This window comes from Ambystoma mexicanum, chromosome 2q (assembly GCF_040938575.1).
Source record: "Ambystoma mexicanum isolate Mex_15411 chromosome 2q, UKY_AmexF1_1, whole genome shotgun sequence".
Classification (NCBI taxonomy): domain Eukaryota; kingdom Metazoa; phylum Chordata; class Amphibia; order Caudata; family Ambystomatidae; genus Ambystoma; species Ambystoma mexicanum.
Genome location: NC_090924.1, coordinates 116,376,321 through 116,398,955, shown reverse-complemented (window position 1 = coordinate 116,398,955; position 22,635 = coordinate 116,376,321). Strand labels below are relative to the sequence as shown.

At 41.9% G+C, this 22,635-nt stretch overlaps 1 protein-coding gene across 3 annotated transcripts in view; it reads right to left on the bottom strand.

Annotated features, from left to right (window-relative positions):
- The window catches only part of EME2 (essential meiotic structure-specific endonuclease subunit 2), a 476,808-nt gene that overhangs the window by 224,386 nt on the left and 229,787 nt on the right, over nucleotides 1-22,635 (bottom strand). For all 3 annotated transcript variants that reach the window (XM_069646994.1, XM_069646995.1, XM_069646996.1), the window contains one exon: nucleotides 2,363-2,472. In XM_069646994.1, coding sequence (XP_069503095.1) covers nucleotides 2,363-2,472 — 110 coding nt within the window. The remainder of the gene's footprint in view (nucleotides 1-2,362; nucleotides 2,473-22,635) is intronic.

The window sequence follows — 22,635 nt, the reverse complement described above, 5'->3', positions numbered from 1 at the left end:
AGATGCATTGGCAGTTCCTGGACCAAATCCACCACAGCCAGCAAAGTGAGCACTCTTTCGCAAGTCCTTAGACCCCAAATCCATACTTGGTTGCCCCTTCCAGAGTCTTCTTTCTCAGAGTGCAGAAGTGTTCTTTACTCGGGTTTTCTATTACCCCTTTCTTCTAATACTTGGCTTGAGAATACCAGGTACCTTGGGGCATCACCATTAAACAACACAAATACAAGCTGCATAATTGGACACAAAATAAAGCATATCCACCAGATTCATAAAGCAACCATCAATTCCGTCAGTGTCTCAGATACAAAACAAAATCAGTTGGAATAACTTCGATCAAAGGCTGCTACTAAAGATGCAACAAGGACTGCCCACTTAACAGTTTTTTTCCAGGTTTGTTGGGTATTGGCTTAATGTACACACATATCTGTATTGGTTTCTTGTCTCCTTTTTGGTTGGCATTCTCCTACTCCTTGGCAAGGGCCTCTCCCCTTTCAGACTCTGCCCTCTCCTCACTGCTTTCTCTTTCTCCTTCTTCAGGGTTTCTGCCCCTTCATTCTCTGCCCTCCCCTTGCAAGCCTTCTCTTTCTCGGTCTTTCTCTTAATCATGACAGGCTGGGGTTTCAGCATTTCCTCTCCTGGGCTACACTCCCTCCTTGGCATGTACTTCTGTCTTTTCCTCTTCCTCCTTTGCCAGGCATTACCTGTCTCAGCATCTTCCTGGCCACTGCCCCAGCCTATTCATAGGCCACTTCCTCAGTCTCCAATTTATGGGAATAAGATGCCCTGCTCAACTTCTCCTCTGGGCACAAGATTATCAGAGTGCCCTCTTCTCCCCTCCTATCCTCTAACTCCTTTCCTCTCTGCCTCTCTGGTTATTCTCTTCTACACTCCTCCTGTATCACTGACTCTTCAGTCCTGCACTCCACCTCTCCAGCCCTCTCTGGGTCTCTGTCACTCCATGCTTCTCCACTCTCCAGATCTTGCACGTTTGCTTTCTCCTCTTCTTTCCAAACTGCCTCCTCCTCATTTGGGATCCCAGCTTCCCCTCTTCAGTGTCCTTGACTCCTTCCCCAGATCTTGAAGGTGCCTTCACCTATCCTTGTGGGTCATCCCATCCCTTCTTTTCAGGCGGCTCTCCAGATCGTCAACGCTGCAATTCGCTAGCTCTGCACTCTCAAACTCCCTTTGACTACTGTTCTGGGTGCTGGCCCTTGCTTTCAGTGAATAGCTTCTCCGTAGTGTCCGTCAGGGTCAGGTGACTTGTTTGGGCTTCCTTAGTGGCAGGGATGCTTTGTAGTCCTTGTGGCAATGTCTTTAAATAGACCATTCACCCTCATGGATCTCTTTCCTGTGTGTTTGCTGGCTGGAGCTGCTGATCTCCTGCTCCCTGCCTCTTGCTGAAGGGTGCCTCCCCTGCTAGGGGTTTGATTTTAATATGTTCTGTATATAATAACAATTCCATGGAGCTGCCAAATCATTCTGAGGTGTTGGGAGACTGAAAGCTGTTTCTCCTGCGTTATATTTTAAGTGGGTATTTCTCCCATGAACTCCAAAGAAAGAATTTGTTTCAGCAGACTCTCTCCACCAGGCTTGCAGGTTAGAGCGAGACATATGGTTTCCTTTCTGTAGGTCACCCTTTAGTGTCGGGAGGAAGGAGAGGCTACTCTAGGAAGTTGCTTGTTGAGCAAGAAGAGCTGTGCTGTTCTTGGTCACTGCAGGTATTAAATGGAAGAGGGGTAAAAGATCCCCAATAACTTTCCTCTTCGGGTGTGCAAAATATCTCTGTGGGATGCTCAGGGGTTCTCTATAGTATTCCTGCCCCTGGACGTATAACTTTGTTTCCTGGGTTTTACCCCTGAAAAAGAATGGTGTTATTGGAGATCTAGTTCTCCACTTGGTTAATTAGCAAGGTCGGGGTACGTTGGCCTTTTAACATGTTCTACGACATCTTTCCCGGCTTCTGAGATCCTAAATGGGATTAACCATGCTCTTCTTTCCCTTGAAACCGTTGTTGGTTTTCCCAGATCCATTTGGGATTGTCACTTTTAGAGAGACAGAGGGGGAACTTTTGAGAAGGCAAAGTCCTTGAATATTGTAAAGAGGCTGCAACCTTGGCTAGGGAAGGAGTTGTGAGTGTTACAGCTTTCTAAGGTCGTGGGGATGTCATCCCCAGTTCCAAGGGACGATGACAATGTAAACACAAAAAACGATTTCCATGCACATCACAGCAAGATACAAATAGCATTGCCCTTACTACCCCATATATAAAATAAGGCAGCACATTATGAGACTATCAAAGGAGACATGACAAACCCCCAAGCAAACACCTGCAGTCTCAAAGAGGAAAAGACATGGGACTTACCAACGGTAGGGCTCCAGTCCAATCACAATCAAGCAGGTCTTCTTTGCGGGATGTCTGTCTGCAATGTCAAAAGCAAACCCCTGAGTCAACACGGGTGCTTCTTTGGTTTCCTGAGTAGGACAAAAGCAGTAGAGAGGTTGAAAACAGCATAACATCAAGAACTGATACAATGTCAAGAGCCACAAAATCAATGCATTAGGAACAGAATGAGGTGCTGAGATTGCACACTTACTATTGTCAGCAGAAACAAACTAAAGGATTCTAGAAACCATCATCAAGGATTTTATGATGTAGCTTGTAAAATACAATTTGGCATTAGAGAAGGTTTAGTATGCCCATTTCTCTAGCTGCTGAACCACTGCACACCAGTCTCCAGCTCTGTGTATACTCTTACAGTATGGTTACTCCCATTTTCCTTTTAAGTCCGTTCCCGAATTCCCCCACCCATCACTCCTCTTGTGGGATGGAATTTAGAATCTCGATCCCAGACATTGCTGATACCCAAGGGCAGCATCATGAAAACATCTTCATCAAATTTGGAGTTTATTGGCGACAAAGTCCCGCTCTGCCACAATGTATCTTATTTTCCTCTCGCTCGCGCACCGGGTTACTTTACACACAGAAATTCACTGGTCAATTTACTTGATGCTGCAGCTCCTCCACTCACATGGCCTCTCACAAACTGAGGTCAGGGTCTCACCACCTGCCCCCAGGCACTCCTGGACCGGCTCCTCCGCGCAGAGGAACAAGCACTTGCAGGACCAAACGGAAAGGGCGACACTGCATACGGCTTACTTCCTCCGACCTCACCGGCTCCCTGGAGACACAGCTCCTTCGCCACACTTTCGCAGAGGGCCCTGCTCTGCAACTTTCCAGTGCTCTCACGTTCCGCTCTCCCCCGGTTCCCAACAGCCCGTCTGGGCCTCTCTGCTGCTGTTCTCTTCCCTTTGCTGCTGCCATGCCACCTTTTTATATAACTGTATCCCATCAAGGGTTTACAGGTGTGCTTCTCTTGCCCGAATTGCCCGATTCTAATTACTGGGACATGCCTGACCTTCAGCTCTGTAGTGTTCAGATGCCCTCTTCTTCGTCCCAGTACTATAGTGGTGTTTCCAACAGGAAGTGTGCATTAGTCTTAGTTGCCTCTTCCTCGTCTCAGTACTTGATGTGAGATTACAGGGAAAAGCTGGAAAGGACCTACAATATCCCATAAAGACTGAGAAAGGGTCTGATAGGTCATTGTTAGTGAAGGGGGGACACAATGTCTCGCCTTCAGGTACCCTCTCTCCAATCCCCAAGGACGCGCCACCCAGGTGATCCTCCCTCGCTAGTCCACCCCAAGGGTCAAGATCCAAAAGCTATGGCCCTTCCCTGGCCACCTATACAGAAGATCCCTGGGAAGTAGATGTGAGAGTACCTTCAGTTTCTCACAGGACAGAGTCGGCCCTTGGAGTGTGTGGCCAGGATGCTACAAGGTTGGAAATAAGAAAAGGCCACTCTTCTGTCAAAGACACTGAGAACTATGATCGCAGGCACGCACCGTTTGTGTGGGTCTCTGCTCCTTTATCCAATGAATAAATAGGTTGGGCCCTGTTTTTTACCAGAAGCATGTCAATGGAGCTCATTACTGCTGGGTCCTCCAAGCATAAGCCTACAAAAAACATCTGCACCACACGTTTATAACAAATTGTCCTACTTAAACACATAATGAGTGTCCATGACAGCTGGAAGCAATGGAAATATAACAAAGGGAAAAATATGCTCAAGATCAATCACTCAAGTCAAGCGTCATGATAAGGGATAGTAGGAATGTGCTAAACACAAGTAATGCTTTCCAGGGTGGAAAGATAGTCTCAAGAAAAGGTGACTGCATTCCCATACTTCAAGAGAACACTGACATCAAATCTAAAATGGGACATCACTTCTTAAGAAGTCTGGAAAAAACACACATAATTGCAAATGCAATCCTACATGTATCCACCAGTCAGTTTAAAATAATAATAATATTTCGCTTCCAGCTAATGAGAGGATGTCTTCAAGAGGATTGTCCGTATCACACAGGGCACCGAGTATGCCTATTTTCATTGGTCATTCCACCAATTACACTGTTCCAAAGAGATTATTCTCAAATTGAACCAGGCTACAGCGTCAAGATCCCGATTATCCAGTTATGGCCTTATCAGGGATGGGATTGAGAATTCCTTTCCGACAGGAAAGTATCACATAAGAGACTGCAATGCACACCCGATTATCTACCCAGAATGGACTGCAGTCCATTCTGCCACAATTTACCATTGCTGAATGTTGCTGCATGGCTCCTGAGGATAAGCACTTGCAGGACAAGGATTGAAATTGGTGTCTGGACTGTGAAAATGTCATGGTAAGCAAAAATGCCATCCAAAAGAACAGCTTTAACTATGAAAGATACTCTCTGTGGTGACTCTAGAAAGGCATTTATCCTCAAGCAAACAAAGAAGTAGGCTACCTTATCCTTTGTCTATCATCTTGCGCTTCTCGGTCTCCCCGGGTATGACCATCCCTGGGAAATCCCCACAGATGCTTCCCCACTTTCAACCTTGAGGGTTCCTCTGTGTGCCTTCTCTGTGGGCAAAGAGAGATTTCATCTATCAATGTGTGCTCATTAGCATGTTGATTCATTCCAGCACTCGTCTTTGCCATGTTTCCCGTTTTACAGTTTTCATTTATGCATCTTTTACTGTTAACATTTTGTAAGTTCTTTTTCTGCATCATGACACACTTCATCCCTATTCTTCCCGTCTCCTCTCAGGTTATTTCTCCCTGTCCCCCATCGCCCGATCTAGAAATCCTGTTGCACTAATCTACTTTCCACATCACTACTACCCATTAGGAAAGGCTTGGTTCCTTGCATATTAAAATGTTCAACGCTTGATCATTTTCTCTGATTCAATTTCCTCTGACATTCTGCCTCACAGAGACCTGGTTTTCATTCAATAACGTCTATGGGTACTGCTCGAACTACCTTCCAAGCTACTTTCTCTCACCCCCCAACAACCAGTATCAGGTTGTGGTGGCAGTACAGATATTCTTTTCTTCTCTACTTGGATTCCTTCTCCCCCACTACTTTGCGTCCAGCAGTCTCGTACTATGAAAACGCATCATATTTCTTTTCTCTAAACCTAACCTCCCCTCTTTCTCAATAGTGGATCACCCTCTGGCTTCCCTTTTGGCCTTTTTTTTCTCTTTAGCTATTTCAACTTCCATCTTCACTCCACTCATTTGACATGCCTTTTTCTTTCTCTCCGTGACTCGATTCAATTAAAAAATACAACTTTCCACTGTGCCATTCTACATCTTCGGCTCTTCTTGTGGTCACATTTTCTACAATCACTCTTCTTTTCGGATATCCATCCTTCCTCCCCCTCTTCTACCTCATCTTTCCTTCGTCCCAAACTTTGCCATTTTAAAACTCTCTTGTTCATCTCAGACCTTCACCAAACGCTGGCATCTTTATTCTTCCTCTACTCTTCTGTCTTCTCTAATGACAACCTCTTGACTATATGAACACCCTCCCACACCCTTTATTTTCTGATCTTAGTCTCTCACTCTTCCACTGATTTTGCTGTACTTAATTAATGTTGCTCTTACTAAAATCCTGCTCTATTCCATGCTATACAAATTTACTACCAATGTCTAATTACTTCCCTCTCCCCTCATCGTCGAGGTCCAGTCACCCTTATTGATCATCTTCTGGTTCCCCTAACCGTACTTTGAATTCCAAACTCTCAATCTCTGATTACCCTCATATAGTACCTCTTCATAATTCAGTATCCATAACAGTTATAATAAAATACAGCTATAAGACAAAATGTATATATGTCAAATATGCATCAATACCACATAACATCTGTAACACCTGCCTCAATTAAGCCATTTATTACTTAAGATCCAAATGTATGATTTGTGACCTATTATACTGTAAGACATGTATAAGACAATAGACCATTAGATAGAGGATGGCAACACACTACTCAATTACTATTTTCTCATACTACTTTTTATTTTGTCGTGCATTTTGTGGTACAAAAACAAACTAGGTATTTGTCAAACAATATGTTCAGTTAAATGCTCCATTTCAATTCCTCCATCTCTCACACGCACTCATCCTTTCATACATAGAACCTATTTCTCCATATTAATACATGGTTTCATAATATATATAACCATCTGGCAAAAGAATATTTATAAAGCGTATCTAGCACCCTTTTTCAATACAAGTGTGTCTGTGCAAACTACAGGTGATGTTTCAGTTGACACGGGTTTCGGTCGGTTATGCTGGGCTATTAACTCTGTTGCCCTGTATTGACCCAACCTTCATTACACAGTTACACTATCTGTGGTGGACAGTCACGGAAAAACATGCCCCGTGGTGGGTGCATGGATAGTGCACAGAGGGGGGATTGGTGGTGAGTGCTCAGATGCTTCCCAGATGGTAGATGCATGGATGCTGCGCAGATGGTGCATATTTGGTGAATGAATAATCGTGCATGGGTGTGTCTGTATGGGTGTGTTTATGGCGCACGGATAGTGGGTGCATGCATGGATAATGCACAGTCCCCATGCTTATGGGTGTGCATATCTGATTTCTGCAAAGATGTTCGTGGTTGGTCATAAATGGTGCATTGGTGATGCAAACATCATGCATGGTGGTGCACTAGCAATACTGCTTTTCTAACAAGCTTTCAGCCTTCTTAAGAATACATATTCAAATCGGAGTTCATGCGCCCCGTCCCCTTCCCTCGCACAAACATATTCCGGTCATGCATTGGGAATCCGGCTTATCTTTCATAGGGGTTCCCACCACTGATGAAGATAGGGCGAGAACCCCTATTGCCCCTGGGAGGAAAACACTATTTAAAGGCACAGTTCGACACTCGAGGAGAACGGAATCACAATAACTTGTTTTATTACAAGGATTAGGAGTACGGGCTATTTGTGAGTCTGCATAGCATATATAATTATGCCTATTACTACTACCAGTAATAATACACATATAAGATTATATTGATTGATATTGCTACCAACAAGAGTAACACCAATAATAAATACAATATAGCAAGAGGTAACACATTTGACAAAAGCACCATTTGCACATAGGCTGCGATGTCAGCCATGTCCAAACGACCGTCACGCCAAAAGGCTTGCCCTGAATTGTCCTTCGTGCTACTTTGGCCACGCCAAAAGGGGGTGTCTGCGGCCAAAGTGCCACGCTGAAGCGGCTGCACCAAAACGGGGTGTACCGATCATTTGAATATATGGATGCAATTTCTCAGTGTTGAGTTACCCTCTGATGTCCAAATGGCAAAGTGCACCCACTTCAACAACAGATACCATTTCAACAAACAGAACGAGCATGGTTCAATGCGGTCATCTTCACCTTCCACTATCGCAAACATTCTGAAGTTACTTCTTTCCACCCCCACTTCTCTTCAGACAGGGCATGGTGGTTGCAGTGACAATGAACAGTTATTCACAGGCTCAATGTTTCAGTCTCTAAAGAGCGAAACACTGTAGGACGAATGCCTCCTCACAAGCTAAAACTGAAAGTAGGTGCTGTAATTATGTTACTACACAATCTTATGCCATTACAGGGACTCTACAATGGAACGAGGTTGACAATTAGACGTTGTAAGGAACTCATGGTGGCAACAGTAAAGACAGACACAAGTGATCACAGTTCAAGGGCGTTAATTAAACTGTATATGCAGGTTGGAAAAACGCCTAATCTAAACCTAAATCTAAGATGGGAGCAAGCTACGACCATCAAATAATAATAAGGCAGTTCTAGTGGCGTCTGGTCAAATAAAAGGGCCTACACTAAGAAAAACCTATTGCCAATCCTTTTTTTTTATTTTCTGTTTATTACATTGTTATAACCACAAACAATAACAAACCACACCATGATACACATTATCATATTGCTATATCTATTCCTATGTTCCCCTTAATACTACCCCAACTCAGACTTTGCGTAATGTCGTTAAGATATACTTCTTTAATTACACTGCACCTACTTCCTCCAATGTATCCTACGTAACAGCATCCCCTTCCTCTCTCAAGGCATACATTAGTTTTCAAAAATTGATTGGCATAGTTTGCTAATTAACATTTTCTTGATTAGCAAACCAACCCATTTGATTAGCAATGCTGTACTAATATTTTTAATGTCAAACGACATTATTTGCACCCAAAACATAAAATGAGCATCAATATAGCATTTCAGTCTACCGCTGAAGACATCAGTGAAATGAGACAGGCCTGGCAAATTCTTTAAAATTCTGCTAGACCTCCAGCTCGAGAAACTTAGTTTACCTACTCGACCTAAGAGAAATGCACCCGACCCATGACATGGCCTAGCATGCAAGCCTCCGGGGTATGAATTTCAAGTTCCATACCTCCCTGGGCTGCTTTGTGTGCCACGCCCCTGCAGAACACCTGCACTATTGGGCATCCCCAAAGCATGTGTATAAGACTAGCCTCCTCCTCCCTACAACTGGGACATTTTTGTTTGTTCGCTCCCTTAAATTTTGCAATGGCAGCTGGTGTAAGGTATGCTCTCTGTGTAATGTATAATTGTATTAGTTGTAGTCTGGCATTTCTAGAAACCTTCTTATGGTATAATGTTGTCAGGTGTGTGTAATTCCGGTCAATTGCCTGACTTTGCCTGACCCTTGTGTTGGGACATGTCCGGTAAACGGCTCTGGTGTTTGTACGCCGTCTTTCGTGGTGTGCAAAAGTGCTTGTGTCGGAAAAGGGAGCTGGTGGGCACAGTGTTTGAGTATCCTAAGTGGTAGGATGGGGAAAAGGTGTTATAAGAAAGGGGATACCGCATCTCACCCGTCTGTGTCCCGCTTCTACTCCCCAAGAACCCCCTATTAAGGTGATCCTCCCTCACTGGTCCACCCCAGGATCTGGATCCAATAGCCATGACTGTGTCCTGGCCACCTGGATGACAGATCCCCAGGGACTAGTCAGGGAGACACCTTCGGGTTTCTCACAGTGTCTACAAAGACACATCATAGAGGTCTGTGTGATCGATGGAACTTAGATACTGTTCTTATACCGCGCATACCTCTCATTCCATCTGATACATTTAGCCTTTTCAATGAACATTAATAATTCACAGGGACCTACACCCTATTCCTGGAAGCGATCAGTGGTAAATCTGATATTTAAGAATGGGCACATAAGTGACTATGAATTGCAGACCACTATTGACCTTTGAGATATGCTAGAACGGCGTATGTTACGCCGGGAACAGCTAGTTATATATATATATATGCTTGTTATTTTTTACAAAAAGAATTGTACTTGTATTTCATTCATTCATATCTCCACCTTGTAAAAGAAATTCTGAAGGAGGAAGGATTGAAATGTTTTTCAAATAAATTAATAATAATTGGATTTAGTCTGCATGAGTTGTAAAATCTGTGGTGACTACTCATGGTAGGTTTCATATATATGAGTAATTTGCAACCCAACTACACTTGCACCCCAATTGCTTTGGAATGCCAGTTACTATGTATGGAGCTGTAACTGTTAAGGTCATTGTTAATTAAGATGCGTCTTAAGAAGGTTGGTAGGTTAAGCTGTAGGCCTGTGAGGGGTCAGTAAGGTTAGGCGGACAACTGTTTGATGATTTATCAAAGTATGCCATTTTATTCTTAAAATAATATTAAAAAAATGCCTCACTGTCCCTACTCTGCTGAGGAACTCCCTGCATAACCAGAGCTATGGGAAACACTCTAACATAGGATAACTGTCCCTCACACTAAACAACAAATATGCAAAGAAAATATATGGCAATACCACATGACATGAACAATATTCAGAGTTTTTAAATGACCTTCTAATGTCCTGGGTCATTCCCTTTCCCCAGGATTCAAAGTCACTTCTGCAAATGTTCAACCAAAGAAAAGAATGTCTTGAATCAGTTCTTGAAAAGTCAGACTAAAAGTTCATTAACAAACATTCCGCTAACAATAAAATCTCTTTGCATGTGTGAAAGATCCACTTTCTACTTGCAGAAAAAGTAGCAGCGATGGTGATCCTGGCCACGATGCTTTGCCACCTCTTCAAGAGGCTTCGACAAGTTATACTTTAACGTACTTCAACACCCTCTGGTATGCAAGACACTCTTCCTCTGAATATCTCCTTTCAAAGGGGGCAGCCTCTTTGCCTCTTTTGTCTATCTGCCACAGTAACAACCTGGATTTGCCTTTAAGACTAACTTCTCTTTGTCTTCCCCGTCTTTGGCACTACAGGTTGTGTCTACTTCAGAATAATCTTTACAAGCAGTCAGTTTCCATTCACCTTTCTACAAGCTTTCAACCTAAGCAATTACCCAGAACCCTTGGTGCCACTGTCTTAGCTTCAGGTAATGTTTGCACACTTGTTTCTTAGGCCAATTAACAGTATTTTTATTTGATTTATTTTTGTATTTATAATGCGCCGAAAGCCCGCAGGCATCAGGGCGCAGAAGGAAATGAAAGAGAACACAGATTAGATGGGGAAATTATTCAAAAAGATCTGTCTTCAGTCTTTTCCGAAAAGCTAAGTGATTTGTTTTCGGCAACTAGGTCTTTTGGGCGACCATTTCACAGGTATGCCACCTGTACCAGAAAAGATTTCCCCAGACCCTTTACTCGTCTACTCTTCGGAATGGCCAGGTGAACAAGATCACTGGATCTAGTTACTATCTTAGGGCAGTGAACCCTGATTGCGCCCTGGAGGTAACTGGGCGCTTGACCATATAGGCACTTGTGCACAATAGTGCAGACTTTAAAACAGACCCTGGCTGCCACTGAAAGCCAATGCTCCTCTGCGATGCTCAATAATGTGTTCTCTTCTGGAGACCCCTTTGATGATACGCACAGCATGGTTCTGCAAGATTTGTAACCTTTGCCAAAAACCTCTGCCAGCGCCAACCAGGAGTGCACTGCAATAATCAATGCGTGGCATATTCAGAGCCCTAACTATGGTTGTGCAATTTATCTATGATACAAAAGGTTTGACTAATCTAAGCAGTCTTAGAGAATGAGGTTTGACTAATCTAAGTAGTCTTAGAGAATATTGTGCCTTATTAATATTGTGTTGAACTTGGGCTTCTGATTTTTACAAAGCTTCCAAAACAACTCCCAGAGTCTTAACTTTAGAGATGACATTTATGGGCTGGTTCTGGATGACAAAGCTTGAAAACGCGCCATCCAGTTTTGTACGTGCCTGAGTGGAGCCAAAAATCAATAGTTCAGTTTTGGCTGCGTTGAGACACATGCTATTGTTTGCCATCCAGCTCTGAATGCTATTGTAGATTCTAGTGACAAGCTCCCGGTCTTCTTCATAGTTTCCACTGAGATTATTATTATTTTTTTGTATATGGTTACAAAGAACCTTTACAAAAAAAGCAACAACAAAAATAAGATTAAAAAGGTTATTTCCATAATACTTCAAAATTCATTAATACTAAAAATAATTTTTAAAAAAAAACTTTTTTTCTTTACTGTTGTTTGCCTAACAGATGTCAACCTTTCAACGTGAAATCATTGTATTACAAAATGAACAATATGACATAGTATACAATTACAATTCACATTAAAAAAATGAAATACATATATACATTCATTAAAAGAAAATCATTTTTCCCAGCAAAACTTAAAATACCCATATGGATTCTATCATCTATACATCAGCACGACAGTATAGTCTTTCTTATTATCGATCGTATTTCCACATTTAACCAGAAAAAAGGGAAAACATTTTTTTAATTATGTTACATTCGTAATATTGGTTTCTACTGTCGTGGCCTTGAGATTAAGTTTGTGTAAAAAGTTTGTAATAGCATATCTAATCGATGGCCTCTCAGTGTGGTACAAGGCCTCCCATAGTTGATTGTTATCCAAATTAACATGTTTCTCGAATTAACATTTGAAATAATAACACCTTAAAGGTAACAGATCTTGACAACTGACTACCAAGTGTCGTAACGTTTCAGGTTCCAGATTACAATATTGACATAACGCATCATTCGGTTTCAACATTTTCCATCTAATCAGGATTTCTTTGGTGGTCCACAAATTTAATCTAAATCGCAAGAAATCCAAGCGATAATAAGGATTGGATGATTGTAATAAGTATGCAGCTGTTTCACTGTATTTTTTGAAAAAAAAAATGGATTTTGTTTAAATTTAACATATTTCATGCAACATTCGCGAGTTAAGCGCCAATCTTGTTCGTATCATTTTTGCTAGGCTTTCCCTGTATTATTCATCAAAAGCTCGAAGGAATGTCAGCGCTACACAATATTCTTAGAGCTCTATACTGCCACAATCTTGCAAACTCATCGTTAGATGTTCTTATGTAATCAGCAATCTGAATCATCAGACCATTAGTATTGTCATCCATAATACATTTCCTATACAGACAACAAATCTTCCATTTGTATATAGCATGCATTGATATTAGGCCTAGTTCATGTCGGATCAATACAAGGGATTCTGAAGCAGGAAGAAGCAACACTTTCTTCCAATATTTACCCTCGATTTTCGCCCAGTACAAGATTGATTTCCATGGTTTGGTTTCTGCGCCATAGAGAACAACAGGTGTCATTTTCTGTTTATAATATACTATTAATGGCTCAACTGAAAATTTACAATATTTAGATCTGATTATGCGTGATTGGGATATAGCAGTACCCATTTTCCTTTTTATGGTGTCTTCATATGGAGCCTCATGGGGATGGTTATTAATAGAAACTCCTAAATACATGTAGCTTGACACTACTTGCAGAAAAGTATTTTGTAGGGACCACTTATATTTTTTATTACTCTGTTTCATGTTTCCAAATTGTATACTTTGCGTTTTTTCAGTATTGATGGTAATATAATTATTAACAGCATACCTCTCTAGTAGTGACCTTAATCCTTGCAGGGTTCTAGATAGTAATACCATATTGTCTGCATACATTAGTATGTGAACTGGTTTACCACTGATCCGGGGAGCATCAGTTATTAACTCTTCAAAGCAATCGTTTATATCTGCAATAAAATAATTAAATCCTTAAAACAATTTTTCTATGTCCACAATTAAGGAACAAAACATACTATTTCACATCATCATTAAAAGAAGAGATAAAAAGAAAAATAAAGAATTCATATCAGCTTCATGTCCTCAAGTAAGAAAGGAGAAGAACTACTAAAGGAAAGAGAGAAAAAAACAAAGTGCACAAAAGACTTCAATTAGTTATTTACTTACCTGATCAACTGCCTGAGCTCTAATTAAACAGAGAGCAAAAGGAAGAGGATGGTAAAGCCAGAGTAACCAGAGAGGGACAGTAGTTGGACTTTAGATAAAGATTTGTATCTTTTCTAACACTTGTATCACCTTTATCGTCAAACTAGTCTCTTGTCCTGACATCAACCTCCCCAAAACATATCTGTAATGATACCCTCCAGTTTGTCCACATGTCTTTGGAATAAGGTCGCTCTAAAAGGCCAAGTGCCCTCACATTCAATTAACAAATGTTTCACTGTCTGCTTTTCAGGAGTTTCACATACTGTACACAGCATATGGGCAGCCTCCCTTCCCCCATTTCGAAAGAACTTCTCCAGTATACGCAATGTTTAAGCGGAGTCTGAGAAAACTTTGTATGGCTCTCCAATCAGGGAACTTCTCCAGATATGTTAGAACGCAGCCCAATTTATTTTCTGATAATGAATACGAGTTAGCTTGGGTAGCATCCTGCATGGCTTCCATTGTAATAATCCAATCCATCTGTTCAATTGCTTTTTTTGACTTCATGGGATTGGTAATCAGGTTCTCCAAATCTGTATCAGATCTTGGCAAGATCTCTCCAACTCTCAGGTTTAAGTCAGTTAGCAGCACTGATTTAGAATGTGCAAGATGGTCTTTGATATCTGCATACAGAGTGTGGGGCTTAGAGGTCATAATTAATCGAAAGAGGGAAACCAGCCTCCAATCTGCCAGAGATGCCAATGATTTATGACCTATTTCGTATCTTAAGCATACGGTAGGAAGACCCTGCGGAAGTACAAAGACCCTCTTCCAAATTAAACCCTCCCATTTTCGCCAGTTTGTTTTCCAAAGTAATGGTTTAGCTTCCAGACCATACAAAATCACTGGTACTTTGGCCACATCAAATTTTGTTAGAGGGGTCATTGAGAATTTATAGTATTTTGTATAAACTTTTTTCATTTGGGAAACCAGCCGCATGATCTTAACCATCTAATTCTAATTCCACTTTTTCTATTGATGGTGCTGCGTACATTACATACCCCAAATAAATCCCCTCCTCCACTCTTGGAAATTTTTTGTTATCCAGTAACCAATGATGGTACTGCAGCTTTTTCCTTACTTATCTAAAGACCAGTATCTTTGATTCCTCTGGATTGTTGGAAAGGCCACTGACTTTAGCGTAATCCCGCAATTTGTCCAGTAAATGTTGCAGACCGACTGCTGTCCTATCTAGAAGAACAATATCATCGACATAGGTCAGCCAACAGATTTCATTGTCATTAATTTTAGGGCTGAGATTAATAATCAGCTGAGTATCATCAGCGTAGTTAGAAAAACTCACTCCCAGTGAGTCAAGAAGATCACACAGAGGACGACAGAATATGTTAAAAAGCGCTGGCGAGAGGCAAGCACCCTGCGGTACACCACATTGCAGCCTCTCTGGCTTGGATCTAGCCTCCCCCAGATCATTTTAGACATCCTATTGTGTAAGAAAGATTCAATCCAGATGGCTGCCTACTCGGAGCAGCCAGCAATGTTTTTTTTAGGTGACCCACTAGTTTCCTGTGGTCCACAAGGTCGAAAGCTGCTGATAAGTCCAGCAGCATCAACAAACCGGCCTTGCTGTTATCCACGATCTTAAGCATTTACTCTGGAGATCCAGCATGGCCCTTTCAGTGCCATGGTGAGATCTAAAGCCTGATTGTCTGGTATGTAGAATGTTTTACTTTTCCAGGTGTACTTGCAGCTGCGAGGTGGCCACCTTATCCACCACCTTCATGAGGAATAGAACATTTGTAATAGGCCTATAGTTTGAATGGACCTTCTGATCTAACCCTGATTATTTTAACAATGGGGTTTCTGCCACTTTTTTTTAATGAATCGGGTATACAACTATCTCAAAATGTTGCATTAACAAAGCGAACCAAGAAAAGTAAAAAAAGATTAAGATGTTCCAAAATGATTTTAGCAGGAAGAGTTTCCCCTTCACAAGATGTAGGTTTCACTTTACTTAACAACTTGACAAGAACATCTTCATCTTCAATGGTGCTTTGCTCCCAATTAGTTTCAAATTTGTCACCAATACAGGGGACCGGGTGGAGAGTTAACTACATTTTCCCTAATTTGGGAATGGGCAGCCGAGATTTTATCAGAAAATGCCTTCTGCACCGCTTCACAATCATCGGTGCTAGGAGAGAACCGGTCAATCAGGGATTTAGGTTTCTCTAAATCTTTCAAAATTTCGAACAACTTCTTAGATTTATTCTCGGCAGTTTGGATCTGATGGTCAAAAAAACTTTTCTTGGCTTGCAGGATTTCCTGGCGATACAGCTTATCTAGGGACTTCCAAGTCTCTTTATGTGTCTGCAGCTGATCTTTACGGCATAATCTTTCTGCTTTCCTTTTTTCTTTCTTACCAGCAGATAGGGCTGGCGTGAACGATTTCTTATTGGTTGACAATTCACAAAGAAGCTTGCATCTGACAGGTGCAACCCTGTCCAAATATTTTAATACCACCTCATCGTATTTTGCCACTAGAAGGTGGGGAGAATCTCCCTAAGAGGTGATGGTCATTAACTCCACCTGACACTGTTCAAGACCAATTGCATTTACTCGATTACAATTCCTACTAGTCACCCTTTTGGCAATATTAGGTCGCAAAGTGGGTGGACATGGTAGTGTCATAGAGAAACTTACCATAAAATGATCAGACCAAATGCAAGGTCTAATGCTGGTCGAACTGAGTAACACAATTCTAGAGATGACCCAGTCTAAAGTGTTTCCTAAATTATGAGTCGGGTCTTTGCTAAGGAACTTGTTATCCACAAAGAATTGCTCCAAATGAGAAGCCTCTATAGCTTGTGGATTATTTAACCACCTATTAAAGTCCCCCAAAACCAACGTGGAATTGTTAGGCTTATGAAGAGAGGCCAGAATGTTTGAGATCACCTCATGAAAAAAGGGTGCGTCAGACGGTGGACGATAAAGCAGTACTATATTAACACAACTGTTGGGACTGGGTGTAGTCTTCAGGAGAATCATTTTGCAGCCTGAACACTTAATAGTTACTTGAAAAAGGTGCAGGTCCTATCGTGCCAAGCAGGCCACCCCTCGACCCCTGCAAGACTCCCTGTTATTAATAAACAAAGTGTATGTTTGGTCCGCTGGAGTCCTGCAACCATGTCTCCGTCAGACACAAAATATCTATGTGCTGATCTAAGATGTAATCCTTAACATCCAAGGCAAGTTTATGTAGAGATCTAGTGTTTAACATGGCCATTTTCACTGTTGCATAATTACTATCCATAGTTTTAAAAACATCCGACACCGTACCAGGCTTCGGGGGTGGTTATGCTAATGTATGTGGAAATGTAACTAATATAAAAGTCCTACCAGAAACTGGCATGTCTTGGTAGCTCGTGAGTGCAAGCAGGGAGGCTGCCAGCGGCGGCACGAGGACTAGCGAAGTACAGCAACAGGCTGCAAAGGCTACTGGAGAATGAAGTCTAGCACAATGCACCCGGGAAGAGATTTAACAGTACGGAGAGGTACGGAAGGCTTGTTTCATTATAAAAATCACTTGTCTGCACTTGATAATTCAGGAATGGCTAAAAATAAGGTCAATACAAAATATTTTAAAATACTAAAATATTAGGTTTTAAGAATTCGAAACGACGTGCAAATACTCAGTGAAATGAGCAGCAGCATCTAACAATTTCACACTAGTACAACATATCTTTTCTAATTCTGGAAACAAAGCATCCACTCACAATACGTTTAAAGTACAATTTAGATTGCGCTTCAACTTCAAGGAAGGCTGGTATTGCTGTTAATATAGAGAGACTCTTGGCTTGGATAATGCTTGTTCTCTGCTTCAGTAATATATAAACGGACTCCTTGTTCGTGAAAGGTATAGCTTGTGAAATTAAAGAATAGAATGCAGTCTGCCTTCAGAAATCACAATTAGGCACATACGACCACTCCTTGATGTTCTATTCAGAGTTTAAAGTTCAGTATTGAATTGTATTCCCATATAAAGTGAAGGATAAAGTTCAGCTCTCCTTTGGGAATCACAATTGGTCACACGCAAACACTTCTTGATGTTATATTCACAAGTTAGAGGTTTCAACAATGGATTAAACAAGGTAAGGTATTCGGTAATGATCTTCGCAGAGTTCACCTTCCTTAATTTGTGAAACGTGACCACACCTTTGGATAGTAACAGTCGTAGAATAGTGAACAATGGATGCAAGCAGTATTTCCTTTCTATGCAAGATAGAAAGACTTACACGCGCGTACTACATTTCCCATTATTCAAGTTCAGTGGACAATATTCACTTGCTTTACTTATACGCGAGTGACCAGGGAACTGGATACTGTTGCTGGTAACGCTCACGTAAAGGTATTAGAACGCCGAGCTTCTCTCTCACCAGCTTGTTCCAACACTTGCTCTTCCAGTCGCACTGCTTCTTCGACATCTACCACAACTTCTGCTGCTTCTGGCTGCTTAAGGACTGTGAAGGCATCATGAAGGACACAGACAACAGATTCCAAGTTCAAAACAATCAATTTTATTAACTTAAATGTCAGGATGGAAAAAGGCCTAACTTGCCCAATGCTAAGGTGGTATTTCCCAATCTAAATAATACTAAGGAAAGTCTGAGTCAAAGAGTTCAATTTAGGAATCTGTCTGTGTCCAAACCCTATACTTGCCCTCACAACTATAACTGTGCAATGTGTAGGGATGTCAGCAACCAAAAAGAAAACAGTGTTTAACACACAGTTCTGAGCTTCTTCCAACTCCCTTCCCCAAGTATAAAACAGTTCCACAAAGAAAACGTCTCAGAATTCCCTTTCTTGAATTTAGGATGCAATAGTCTTATTCAGGTCTCAGGGTTTCCTTCCCCAAGACAGTACTCAGGGTTCCCTTACCAAAGTTCCAAATCACATAGTTCAAACAACCTTGAAATGAAAAGCTTCGGGTCAGGACTCATTGTTGCCTTCCCCCAGTTTCAAGTGACGCAGTTCAAAAAGAAACACAAAATATCCCTGTCTCCACAGTTCAATTAATCTTATTTTTAAATGTTAGTTCAGATAATTTGCAGCTTTCACACAAGTTGTAAATGTCACTGTAAATCAGGCTTCAGTATCTTTTGTTTGCCTGTTCTTTTAAAGTCATATTAGATTTCAGCATACTGTGATTGGTTTAGAGTTATATGCCTTTTAGCACTTCAACATATATTGGTTTGTGTGGATTTAAAGTTCCTTTCCCCTTTTTGTATTCCAACTGTTTTAATTCTATTTGGTAACGCAGTTTCAATTCAGTTCGGTATTCAACAAGTATATATATTTCTTATAATTCATTTCCCCTTCATCTGTAGTTCAACATTTGCAACGGTAGTAACCCACAGGGTATCAGTGGAAAAAATGGTCACTAAGCCAAAATGAATTGACAGAGGGAGGTTAATACTGAGTGTTTGAAGATAATCTCATGGAACTCCAGAGGGTTTCACTCCTTTGTTTCAAATCCTATTGGGCAAGCACACATAACGGGAGCTGATATTTTTGCTATTCAAGAATCATGTTTGATAAAAGACTTCTATCTGGATGGTTATACTATCCTGCAGAGGGAGGCCAATAGGGATGGAATGGGACGATCCTCTGGGAGCCTATTATTGGGCGCCAGGAATCACATATTATTGGAAGAGTAAAAACACAAAACACTATCACCTTTTGGTTTGTCCGGTCCTCTAATATGTAAGATGGATGGCTGTGCACAGAGGGTGTTGTTGATCAATGTTTATGACTTTACTGCATGAGCAAAATGAGCCAGAAAACATGGCGCCGATGCACGGCCATCTTGGATATTCACTTCCATTTACGGCAAGAAAATAGTAATGAAAGTCCACGTTTTCCTGGGCTCAGCTAGCAAACATGTATTTCTGCTGCAGAGACAAGGTCACATATTTATGTCAGATGACCGAACTGGGGAGAATAGTTATTGTATTGTCCGCCGAAGGACAAGCTAGAAAGGGAGTCGGAGCACTCTGCAGGTGCAGTGATAAGGGGCAATGGGAACGACAGCAAGGAGGGAAGATGGTTTTTTTTTCCGCTTCTAACTGGAATATTCCACTCTGTTTATGCCTCATGCTTATTGTCTGCTCTTCGGCCGAGTGCAGCTTGGTAACCATGAGGGGCGGGGATCGAAAGTAGACCCCATAAGAGATGAGAGTTTTTCCTCTTGGAGTTCAGAGTTAGAAGTTGGACCCCGGTGTTGCAGTCTTGCTGGATGGGAGGACGCTCCACACCAGATCCCGTTAAAACGATCAATCTCTTTGCATACCTGGTGTGGGACTAAGTAGTGTTGTTTTGGCCGAGATGAAGGTGTCTACCGTGGCGATCATAACGGTGAAGTTCTTTTACCTTTTGTTTATATATAACTGATTTTGTGTCTATTTTTTCTGTTGGTTTATTATACATGAATAAAGGGCCTATAACGTGCCATTTTCTTATAACCATTACTAATGTGTTATGTGTAATTATATGACTATCTGAGTCCAATGATTATTTTTATAAGGGTCCGGAGAACGTAAATACGGGATCTCCATAGCCAACCAAGATAAAGCAAAAGAATTGGCGCTGTAGCAGGGTCTTTGTGCTGCTATTAATGCCAAAGTACCCTGCCTGTATAGTTTGAGACATATGATATTGGACTCATAGGCAATCTTGGTAAGTGAGTAGTGTGTGGTGTGGTACTGTCGATAGGGGACATGTAATATTCAGTTGGTAACATGAGCTCCATATTTAGGAAAAAAGGAAGCTCCGCAGGCGGAGGCTGTCCTGAGATAACCATTCCGGGGTGGACCAAAAGTCTGTATGCTAAAGTTGCCCAGACCTGGGCATGTGGGGTGGGTTTCAGTGAGGAATGGGACTACAGCATAGGAGAGGCTAGTCCGGACGACTTAATGAGTTGTCTACAAGAGGTGCTGGTGGAAAAAGGGAAGCAGTGTTCAGCCTTAGGTAGGAGGGGCTGGATCTTGTTACATGCCTTCCCGAAAGCTACACCAGCAGAATGTTGAATTACAGGCGAATGTCCTGAAATTAGAAAAAGAACTGGCAGCTGAGAAACAACTGGCATTAATTCAACAGCTCCAAATGAAATGATATCATGATTAAAGCAGATAAATATCAGGTGGTGGCCAAGCGGGCTGCTGTAAGAGTGGCTCGTTAGAAATATAAGAAGAGAACAGGGAGAGTGAATTCACGAAAGGTGGCAACTGTGATAGCCACCGCAGGGGTGGATTGGGACCTCGATCATTGGGATGGTGATGTATTTGATTGTACTAGTACCGAGAGTGATTTGGAACCTGAAACCAGACCCAAATCAGAACCCGACCAAAAAGGGGTAGTGGTTAACCCGGTAATACGACAGAGAATGGGTCGTAATCCCAACAATACCGGGGCAGGGGTGGTCGATATGACTGCACTGGAGGATTATTCCCAGCAAGAAATTGGGGAAATAATAGGCCGGTTGAAGTATCCAGTGCTTTCCTGGATGGTCAGGTTACTTGATGGTGGGACAGCAGGTCTTCACGTTGATGCAACAGACTCTTCTCAGTTTTTTGCTGTTGACGCAGGAAGTCCAAATACAGGAAATTCTACAGGTAGGTCCTCCGCAAGAAGCTGACGGAGCTGAATCTCAAATGTCTTTATTGCAAATGGTGACCCAGGGCTGCAATCGCAAGTATCCCATTGCATCAGATTGGCCGACGGAGGAAAAGAAGTGGTGAGAGATCATGCCATGAAAAAGGTGATCCATTTAGATGATCCCGAACATATGGGGCTGGTAGCATTATCTGTTTCAGCTGGAAAACACTCATTCGCACCGCCCCTCCGGAATATAAGAATGTGATCATGACTCTATTAGTGGGTATGACAGGCAAAACAACGGATGAAGTGGTAGACGCTATTAGACAACTAGCTGATTTAGGCGAATGGGAAAAGGCAGAGGAAAGACCCCAAGAACGAGAGAGAGAGAGATAGAGAGAGAGAGAGGGGCACAGTGAAAGGCACACTCCTGGGAAGAGGTTTGGCAGCCCCGATACGTGCGTGTGTAGAAAGGATATGTTCCTAGTGCTACTAAAAGATGGGGTACCGCAGGGGGATATCGATGGGATTGAGACACGAGAAATGTATCAATTATACAAAAAAAGCGGGTTAGACGGAAAAGAGAGATATAAACAAGTAAAGCGGCAGAAGATACATAAACAAGAGAAAGAGGAGGACCTGTTTGAATCTTCCCCTGAAAAGGCAGTCGGTAGGTCTTCTGATAAAACTACACAATCTCAGCCGAAGTATGCTGATTTGAGAAAAATGGTGAGTGCAATGGTGGAGATGGAATCCAGAAAACTGCACTCCAAATATGAATAGGATGATGGGCAAACTCTGGTGTCAAATTCCCCAATTGAAATAGACAGGAGACCTCATGTTAAAGTTAAATTATTTTGGCAATAAGGCAACATACAAGAGGTAAATGCTTTAATTGATACCAGGGCCGAGGCCTCACTAATACACAGGAATCCGTCAAGATTTAAGGGGCGACATTTTACAATCACTGTATTGGGGGCAAAGAGACCCATGCTGTACAAAAAAAGATAGACATGAAAATTGGAAGCTTAAAAGGAGACAGTTATGTATTAGTGGTCCCGATACCCGAATACATTATTGGATTTGATATTCTGGAAGGATTGACCCTCGGATTGGTAGGAAAACTTTACCAGTTCGGGGTCAGTGCATTTACTTGTAGCCCCATGATAGTGGGTCAACTGAAAATGTCCCAGGTGCAGGTTCGGATAGCCATTAAAATGGTGTCAATGAAACAATATCGAATTCCCAGGGGGCAAAAGGAGATTACAGAAACAGTCAAAGAGTATGTAGAGGCCGGTGTGTTACGATCAGTGACCACGGCATGGAACAACCCGATC